This window comes from Pyxicephalus adspersus, chromosome 2 (assembly GCF_032062135.1).
Source record: "Pyxicephalus adspersus chromosome 2, UCB_Pads_2.0, whole genome shotgun sequence".
NCBI lineage: Eukaryota > Metazoa > Chordata > Amphibia > Anura > Pyxicephalidae > Pyxicephalus > Pyxicephalus adspersus.
This window is the reverse complement of record NC_092859.1, coordinates 40,950,119-40,961,046: the sequence shown is the minus strand read 5'-3', so window position 1 is coordinate 40,961,046 and position 10,928 is coordinate 40,950,119. Positions and strand designations below refer to the sequence as shown.

General features: G+C 37.7%; 1 protein-coding gene across 1 annotated transcript in view; it reads left to right on the top strand.

Annotated features, from left to right (window-relative positions):
* The window catches only part of CDX1 (caudal type homeobox 1), a 20,215-nt gene extending 18,843 nt beyond the window's left edge, over window positions 1-1,372 (top strand). The window contains exon 3 of the mRNA XM_072403115.1: window positions 111-1,372. Coding sequence (XP_072259216.1) covers window positions 111-311 — 201 coding nt within the window. The 3' untranslated portion in view covers window positions 312-1,372. The remainder of the gene's footprint in view (window positions 1-110) is intronic.
* Window positions 1,373-10,928: the final 9,556 nt, after the last annotated feature.

The following is a 10,928-nucleotide window of genomic DNA, read 5'->3' as shown; positions in this document are numbered from 1 at the left end:
GGGGGGTAAGGGCTGTAAAATCAGTGCTGCCAAATTACTGACATTAACCAAGCCATGGAAATAGCTTTCAGATATTATTCATAATGTGGTTGTGTCATGTTTTTCTACAGGTGAAAATCTGGTTCCAAAATAGAAGGGCAAAAGAAAGGAAAGTGAACAAGAAGAAAATGCAGCAGCAACAGGCCAGCACCACAACACCAACACCACCTGCTGTAGGCTCCACTGTTGGCATGGGCCCCCTTTGTAACAGCAACAACGGTAACATGGTATCGCCAAGTGCACTGACTATCAAAGAAGAATATCTTCCATGAATTCTTTAGGCCTCCAAACAAGGCAGGACTACAGAGGATGCTGAATATATATTTTTAGTGATCTAACAAACCCATACTATACAATGAACTAGTGTAAAGCGCATCCAACGCATTTTGGTGCCAATGCTTGAAGCAGCATGGACGAGGGGCCTTATTTATCAACATGTCTCAGGAAAGTACTGTTCTTGCTGCCCATAGCAGCCAATCAGATTGTCTTTATCCATTCTCTCACTCTGCACAGGGAGAGTATAAGGGATTAGGTGACTGGTTGGTGTGCACTAATAAGAACAGCTATTCCTGCTTTCTTAAAAGAACTACTGGTATCATATCATGAATGCGAAGAATTTATTTGGCCCCAAAACTGGACTTTCTCTTATGTAGTTTGTGTTACTGTATTTAAAGTTGAAATTGTAATCTTAAAGAGGCATTTTTTATGTTTATATTTTGAGCTTTTTTAGTTCCAATAACTTTCTTCTTTTCCTGTAAATTTTTAAAATTTGTGTGTTTGTGAAAACCTTTCTAGAAATCAAGTGGCCTAATTTTACAGATAATGAAGTCATATGTCCCTATCCTTTTAATTTAAATGGTCACTTCCATGGAATGTGTGCATAATGTATACAGTGCGTATGTTTAAACATAGATTTAATTAGGGTATGGTGGTTATCTATTTTCTAAAGATAAAAGTTTGCACAAAAGTCTATTTTTATTGTTTTATTGTTCAAATAAAAGCCATTTAATGGTGGAGTTATAAAACCAGTTCATATATCTTATCACTGTTTATACTGAAAAATAGTAGACATTGCTTATCACAACACAGGTATTTTTCTCAATATTTCTAATGATATCCTTTTTATGATATGATAATAGGGGCATTTGTGATTCCTAAATATAAAAGTTGTCCCATGCCTGGCCTCCTTTTTTGCTTTCTGCTAAGATATTAGAATAGGAACCCTAAAGTTTTCACCAGTTAGTTGATGCACACTCCCTACATGTCTAACTGGCCGAGAATAACATCTAAATTTCCAATCGTCAGCAAGATTTAGGCTGGGTTCTGTTTAGGGCAAGGTGCGGATTTGTTGCCTCTGTGTGATCAGATTATCAGATAAAAAAGGATTTTCACTGGAAACAATCTTTTGTGATTGTATCTAGTGACAGATGAATGAACAAGCGCTGTACACATAGCACCATTCTGTTCTAGGAAGAGGGGAGAACAAGGGAATGGCACCGTACTGTTCTTGCCTCCATAGGAATGGCTGTTCCTGATCTCCGTTCATCGATTTGCCATAGCAGATTGATAAATGATGTTACGGCCCGATGTGCACATGTAAGGTTTTTGCTTGAGATGAGCATGACCATTTATCTTCGGCAACAATAATCTGACAAGAGTATGTAACTTGATATAGAACCTACTCCAAACCTTAAATAAAACCAGAAGTCAGATATGCAACAGGCCAGTTTAAACCAGAATGAGCCTTATCACATGAATAGATAAGTGTTTAAGGACTCTAGTATTTAATTTAAGGATAGAAAGGGGTTGGGTAACCTAAAAAAATTTTCTGTCGAGAAAAAAGTTATCCAAGCAATCCACTTTCGGAGCATAAAGTTCATATATTCCCAGCAAACCTGGTTGCATGCATGTTCAGCTCAGTGTGTATTATACAAATAATTGTAAACAGGCAGGTAAATTTGTTTTATCATAATTTAACATAATCTGTCCCTTCTGCAATAAAGAGCTGCCTGCTTACAGTTGTATCATTTTTAACTAGTTTCACGTAAATGAATAGATACTTGTCTTTCCAGGGAAAGCTGTTGATTCATTTAGAGAATGTGTTGGTGGTGAGGCGTTCCATTGCTGTATGCTAATTTATTGTATAATTAAAACCTTCTGTATGTACTAAATCCAGTAAATATGTGCTGTGCAAGGCTCATAAATTGAACAAGATATTTTTTTACTTTTCCTGACTAAGCCAAATCCCTCTTTATGTCTCACATGATCCCCTCAAACACACTGCAGCTCACTGTGGGGGAGGGCAGTGCTGTCAATCAAGAAAGAAGTGGGAGGGACTGAGTGTGGCCAGGGGGTGATTGACAAGCAACATTTAACTCAGAAGTGACATTTATAAGCACACCTAGAGAAACATTTCATATCCCTCTGTAGTTCCAGTAGGCACGGTCTACATGAGTGTGGTGACTCTACTTTGAATTCATGACTGTGGTATTTCAGATCTTCTCGTTGAAATCATCTTCTTCCTCCAAACCAAATAAATCACTCAAATATATGGTACAAAATGGCCTGACAGCCATTTATTGATGCAAATCCCATTGTTATTGGGCAATATCACACTTTACAGATAACTTGCGCCCAATAAATAATACTATAACAAGCATAACAAATGATACATAACCTGAATTACCAGTTTAACCAACCTGGCTGTAGGTCCTAGAAGGCATTACCCATTTTACCACCAGTAATTTGCACCCCATCCATATTGGGCACAACTCTACTACCTAAGGAACAATATCAATTACCAACAATATTTTCCCACCCAATTTTCACTTTCCATTAATTACAATTAATTCACACCATTCAGGAGATCCCATACCTAAAGACAGCTCCTGTCTTCCTGTCTACTCCCTGCTATATCCCCTTTTTTGCGCCCCAATTTTTGTCCAGAGAAAAGTATGAAGGCTGCCATTGTTGGCCAAAGTTTCCTAACTGCGCCTTTCTTCAATATGTTTGCACTAATGAGTTTCAGAAATCTCTAGATCAATCTTTTTTTTTTTTTTAGAGACTTGGCAAGAGTTTAGCCAAAGTGTTCTATCCCCACTAGACATCACCTGTATTCAGCCATTTACTCAGGTAAACCCTCTTATCCTCCAATAAACCATACTGTGTTGTACATCTTGAACTAAAACAGGGTGAGATGAACCTGAGAAAACAAAAACATCTGTCATAATACATATATAATTAATCAATACATAGGATGCAAATAAATAAGAGTCCATTTTCTCACCTTCCTAAGAAAAAAGAAGATGTATGTTATGTCCTCCATGTGTGGTGACAAAAGGTGCCTGGGTTCCTCTCTCTACATATACTCTCATAATAGAGACTGGATCTCCGATAATGCACTATTCCTTTCCCTCAGAGTAATGGGAGGATGGAAGTTTCTCAGGATCAAAAAACTGCTCTAAGTAATTTATTGTTTAACATGAAATAAAGCAATGGCCACTATGAGGACCTTTTAACAAAGTAAACAAGAATTTAACAGCAAAAATAATTAACAATATGGTGGAAGCATGCCATAAAGTACTAGCTCAAGAGCCAGGTAACTAACATTTGCAAAGCAGAGAGCAAAAATGGTAGCTTACATTATTTTCATCAAGACAGAATCACTTTTAAAGCTGAAATAAACTTCTCCTTGTGTCGACATATTGAACTTTTATTTCTACTGTTGTGGTACTCTGGATAATTCTGTGCACTGCCTCAGGTTTCCATTGATGGTTTGTATTAATATACCTTGTTTTTATATTGGTGCAAAATTCCAGATTTTACCTGTGTATTTACTATAAATATTCTAAAAAGAACATTGTGTGGGTAAATGGTCATTGACTTCAAATGCCCAAATAGCGGTGCTTGTATGATTGGTCAAAACCAGTTAAAAGACAAATTTTATTCAGCTCATATAATTGCCAATCTTTTTGAAGCCACTTTCTGTTTACAAGTACTTATTCCATGTTCGGACGCACTTGATTGTTCAGGACTGGCTTCATGAGTGACACAGGTGGAATATACTAATGTGTATTGTAGTTTTCAGCAAACAGCATGTGAAACAATGGAGTATAATTGGTATACCAATGTCACTATATAAGTATCTAAACATGGACTGTCATGACAGAAAAAACAGATATTTTTTTAGCTAAAGATACATAATAAAAATGTATTGAAAACTACAGAAAATGTTATACATTAAAAAAAAATGAAATACCACATTTAAATAAGTATGGGGCTAAGTCTGAGACTGGAGAGAACAGGAAGCGGCTTCAAAAAGATCAGCAATCAAAGCTGGATAAAATTTGCCTTCCAACTGGTTTTGACCATTCATACAAGCACCTCTAGCTGGGCGTCTGAAGTGAACGATTTACCCACACAAAGTTACAATATCAGTAAATAACAGATTCACCTTAAGCTGGAAGTACTAATCACTTTATGGGCTTTTTAACTTGTGGATCATAAAAAGAAAATGAAAGCTGTGTATGGTAACTATTACCATATCACTTAAATGGGTTTTTAGTCAACGGTTAAATTACTTTTTTTTGTTAATTTATTTGTTTTACAAGTCATTTACCAGGAACATTAAGCATGTAATAGGCTCTTTGTAAAACAAATGTTATATTCTTTTCTTTAAAGCAGCATCCTAAAGCATAAGCAAGGATGTCGATGATGATGAAAAAATTTTATTTTTCTGTTTGACCTTCTGGGAATTACTGAGGAAAGGTGCAGAAAGTGAACATTTCAATGATTCCAGAAGATTTTGATAGTGCCCGCTGGACTGGATGGCAGCTTGGGTCATCTAAAGATAATTGTCATGTTTACAAAATCTTTAATACATAACATACAGGGTGGGTAGGAAAGATGTGGTAAAGGAAAACATTGGCTTCAACCTGGTAAAATGTGCAGCCCTTTTTACACATTCTCATATTTGAATATGCTCATCTGTACCATTCAGCATAAACCTGCCAACCACCTCTTTGTTAGATCATTAAAGAATAATTGGATAAAAAGCAGAAAAAGGCTGATATAAAAGAATGATTTATTCAGAATAATTCTGATTTATTTTGTGTATAGGTATCTTATAGATTAGCTATTAGATGGTTAGCACTCTGGCCTTTCAAGCACTAGATCGCAGGTTTGAATCTCAGGTTAGGACACTATCTGCATTGAGTTTGCAGGTTCTCCCCGTGTCTGCGTGGGTTTCCTCCGAGTACTCCGGTTTCCACCCACATCCCCAAAAAATGCACTTAGGTTATTTGGCTTTTCCTCAAAAACTGGCCTTAGATTGTGTTAATGACATATGACTATGGAAGGAACTTTAGATTGTGAGCCCCTTTGAGGGAAAGTTAGTGATATGACTATGGTTTTCGTAAAGTGGTGCGTAACATGTTGGTGATAAATAAATGCAAGTACATAAAAACAAATATTAAATATTCATAGTAGGAGAAGCACAAGTTCCCCTTACACTGGGTAGCAGAATACTTCAGGACTCAACAAAGGCTATGGTGCTCTGTAATGCAAAATACCTACCAGCTTTGTGGTTGTTGGTTCTAGCCCATCCATTCTTACGTCTATTTAATTAATAATTGTTAGCAACACCCCCATCATAGTTTAGTTTACAGTTGATTTAGTACAAAAGATGAAGTGGTGGGGAGGCCTGTTGACACTGTACATGGGTGAGGGCTTGTGTGATAACCTCACACCGAATGTTTGGTGAATAACAGGGTTATCTTGTTTTATTACAACTACCCTGTTTCCCCGATTATAAGGCACTGTCCTATATTTTTTGAAATGCCAAAATATGCCCTAGGTCTTATTTTCAGGGGATGTCTTATTTTTCCATGAAGAAGACTACAGTACACATTTATTGTTGAAAGTCACTCATGATCACTCATGTGATGTCTTATTCAGGGGTGAGTGTCTTATTTTAATTATTTTTTCAAAAATCGGGGGTGGCTTATTTAATGGGGATGTCTTAAAATCGGGGAAACACGGTAAAAATGAATGTTGGATATTCAGGTCAATATTGAAATTGACCCAAATCCAAACAGTAACCCTACTATGACCTTCAAACATTTTGGGGAACTTTAAAGGATTTTTGTTTTTGACCAGCTATCGGCTGTAATGGAGGCCAACAAACATTGTATGTGCTGATGTCGACTTGGGTTGTATGCAGCCTTTATTTTACGTCTGCTTCTTTAAGCTTTCCTTGGCATACTGCATTACTTTACTGTGTTTAAATGAAAATGATATAATTTATTGTTACCATTGCTGCTCTTACATAGTTTTTAGTCTTATGTTGTTACTTAAATAAATGTTTTCCCTCCCAATGTCCCTGTACAGTAAACACTGGAAAATATATTAGTAATAACAATGAATTCATCTTCGTTCGCAAGTTACTTTGAAATTTGATTACAGCAAATATTCATGATACAAATAGGAAATTGTATTCTCTTTGAGTGTTTTATATTCAGTCTTATGTTTTTGTATCTGAAGAAAGAGATGGCAGCTGCAAAGTAGGAACTTAAAAAGTTTGAGGCTCCAGAATTGTTCTTAAGGTTAAACATCCATATAACATAGCAGAGTGAAGTAAACCAAGGATTATGTAAAAGTAATTACAGATAGACAAGGGACACTGAAATTGTTTAAACACACATTTGTGTACTAGAATCCCCAATTAAATATTTTAGGGAAATGACATAGGGATCAATGGGAAGAGCCATGTCATTCACCAGCATGGGCCATTGGACCATTGGAGCATGAACCATTTCTATTTAACAATTCAAAGATCATCCAAAGATGTTCAAGAGATAAAAGCTCCAAAAATCACCTTCTGTGGATGGGAATTAAAATGTTTCTTTCACAGACTCCAGGTTCCAGTTTTATTTTCCATATGTTGACAGTGTCACTTTAATAATTGCACTATTTTTAAATACCTTATCTGATAGGGTGACACGGCTCTGTCTGCTAGTTGTTCTTCTTTAATGTCGCTTTTTTGCTGCTATCTCAGTGGAGTCTATAAGGGGTCATGCTAATGAATTTTGCAGCAATATGGAGACATGGTCACTCAGGAAACTCAGGAGATCTGCAGCATTGGGTAAAGTGGAGAAAAACACGTTTTTTTCCAAGCGTACAAACAAAAGTTTGTAAAAAAAATACATATGAGATATGTTTATGTTGCACTGTGTTTTAGAAAGGTTCATCAAATTTATTTAGGGGTTATATCTACTTTAAATGAAAATTGCACAAAGCATAGGACAGGTGTGAAGAAGGAACAGATAGAAAAAAACAACAGCAGGTCAAAGAACAAGGCCAAACCCTGGATTTTGATCAGCCTCCCAGAACCTGGTCTAATCAGTGTTTATGACTAACAACAGACTGCATATCCCGCTGCCATAAACTTGAAACATTCCGAGATACCAGTGGCAGCAGCTGGCAGAGGGGAGAACACATATAAGTAAGCATTCAACGTGTATAGGGTCAATGCACTAAAGAGGACCAAAAAGAAAATGAATTACTTATGTCATGACAAGTAATAAGGAATTCCCTTGGTTATTTTCCTTACCTTATTATATAGCTAATTATACACATTTTAATGATGGCCTGCACACACTTTGGCCCCTTTTTAAAACCCAGCTAAAGCCAACTTTGAACAAAACAAATTATTAAATCAATCATGTTTAATAATGTACATTTTAAGTATTACCTTTGTACTTTAAACATATCTGCCTGTGTTCATGTCCATGACAGGATGGATTAATGGGGTTAGGTGGATACACAATAGATATACAGATCTTTGTCCTTTTTTTAAGAAGTGCCAAGAAGTCTTAAACATGCTGCATTTTTGGCATTATCAACAGAAGTTTTCTGTACTTGCTGAAAATCTTTTTAGCCTGAAAAAATGAAAACAAATGCATTTGCCACATCTAGAAACTTGTTACCTGCTAAACATTTACCAGCCACTTTATTAGGTACATCTGTTGCAATTCTTGTTAATGTAAATATAAAATGAGCCAATCACATGGCAGCAACGCAACTCAATGCAATTTGGCACATAGACATTGTCAAGATGATCTGTTGAATTTCAAACCAAGCATCAGAACTTGGTGATTTTGAACACGGCATGGTTGATGTTTCAGGTTGGTCTGAGTATTTCAGAAATTACTAATCTGCAGGGATTGCCATGCACAACCATCTCCTGGGTTTACAAAGAATGGCTCGAAAAATATCCAATGAGGGACAGTTCTCAAATTCCTTGAAAATGCCTTGTCAGAGGAGAATGGCTAGACTGGTTTGAGAAAGGCAACAGTAATTTAAACAGCCACTCATTACATTTGATATATGCAGAATCTGAGCGCTAAACACATCAAACCATGAAGCAAATCAGGTGTTCCAGCAGGAGACCACACCGGGTGCCATTCTGGACAGCTAAAAACAGGCACTGAGGCTACAATTTGCACTGGCTCACCAAACCTAAACAAGAAAAAAAGAAATAGACCTTACCTGGTCTGATGGGTCATGAAAGCATGTACCCATCTTGTCTTGTATCATTGGTTCAGGCTGCTGCTGGTGGTGTAATGGTACACAACAGTTTGGTCCCCTTAGTAGCAATTGGTAATTGACTAAATGCCATAGCCTACTTTTTTATTGTTATTGACCATGTCCATCCTTTAATGACCACAGCATCACCATCTTCTGATGCCAACTTCCAACAGGAAGGCTAAACAGGCAACATGAAGGTGTATGTATGCCGAACTTGCTGAGTAACTTTTGCAGCAAGGCTCCCTATTAATCTAGCTGTCCTGTGCAGTACTTCCTTTCTGCCACAAGGTGTACTCAGTAATTTGGTTTGAATGATGGACACCATCATTCAACCCAATGGTGGGGGTCTCATAACATACTGGGCCCAGTGTGTTATGAGACCCCCCTTCGAGGATGTGACTGAAGAGTAAAAGAGAAGCAGATATCTAACAACATCAACATATTCATTGATAACACAAGAACATTACAACACATGCAGCTTCTACTTCTGCGATTTTGAGCTCTGCTTTACTGTGTTGTATGTGTCTTGGTGTTAGGGTGTTATAGGTACTTACACAAATTAGATTTAAAGAAATTCATTTGATTATGTGTTTTGGAGCTGGACCGATATGTGCCTTTTTCAGCTGTTTAGGGTTTAGCTGTAAGTGGTGAGTCACTTTAGTAATAAAAATTACAGTTTTTATTGAGAATTAAACTGTTACTGTATATTGTGGCCTGCTGGGCAAATAAGCATGGAGTCATTTCCAAATTTCTGCAGAAGTTTAGCCGAAAAAAAAAACAAGATAAAGGTGAAAAGCCTGTAAAATTTTGTTTTCTACAATATTCAATTCAAGTGATTTCTCGTGCAGTACTTTTTTCTGCCACTAGATGTCCACAATCTGATAGCAAGTACTATACAACCGACTTCCACCAAGCCCAGGGCCTCCCTGGCAGTAATCCTGAGTTGGGGGTTAATTTTCAGCGCAAAAAGCAATAACCCCGAGAAACACTCGGGTGGAATTGAGGGCTTACCTGGTCCCCACGAGCCTGCAGCATCCTCCAACAATGCCATCATCTGTGGCCTGGCATCTGTGTCCCCTTGGCGATGCCCGCCTGGCATCTGCCTCCCCTGGCGATGCCCAGCATGTGTGGGATGCCAGGGGATGCAGATGATACCAGGTTTAATGTAGATACTTACACAGCCAGCGCTTCAAAACGACATTTAATGATGTATAGATGATTGTAATTCTAAATTATTATGATGCTGCCTAAAGTTCAGCTTTAATGAATTAATATCTGATGGGGTGGAGCAGTTCTGGTGGACTGGTCAATGCCAGGTAGTTGCAATGCAATGAACCCCCTGGTTTTTGTAAATGTAAAACAAGGTAATCCTTCAATAACCTCACAATAAAACTGGGCTCATGACAGTGACTTGTGGTCTATGCATTTATCCCAGCAATCTAGTATTATCTAAAGGATCTAAGTCTTGAGGAAGGTCCTGTAAGCTTGTTAGTATCAGCACTGGCTGTTTAAACGGCCAGGGCAAAGGTCTCTTCATTTACATGATCCTAACTAGGTGTGTACTGCAGCAGGTGCTGATGGGAAAAGGCAATAAATGTGAATCCTCTCCCCCTTTACTCTGGGGGAGGGGTGCTGAATTTATCCCTTTGTAGGAAACATCTGACGCTACCTTTAGTTTACTCATGAACTCAGTCAGAGTAACTTTTATCACCAGTTTGACCTACGCCTGATTACTGAAAAACTCCAAAACACGTCATGCAACAGAATATCTCAATATTCAGTTAGAAGGAAATGTAGACTTGGACTGACCTTAATTTATTGCGCCGTGCTGCGTACAGCAGACACACTTGGAATTAGCATATCAAGCAATTACTAAATTTCACTTCATAAACATTCATATATTGCTGTCATTATTGAATTTACAGCAGGTAGAGATAGGAATGAGAAGCGTCACAGATAAGGTACGGATGTATTTGGGTTAAGGTGAAGGCCCATTTTGCCCGTGCAGGGCAAGCCCTTTACTCCTCTGATTTCCTGCATGTCTTTGCAGGTTTCTTGCAGGAGGCCTGGGATCCCTTGTGTAGTCTAAAATATATCAAATGATGATATGGCTGCCCATTAAAGAAAATGGTGAATAGCCTTTGTAGCCAAAATAGGCCAGGGTATAGGGCAGGACTGGCATGGGAAGCACAACACCCACATCATGGAGCTGGTATTAACACATACAGGACTACAGATTATAATAAAACATAATATTGTTGTCTTTGTACAATCTGTGACATTTTGTTTGTTAGAACACCCTA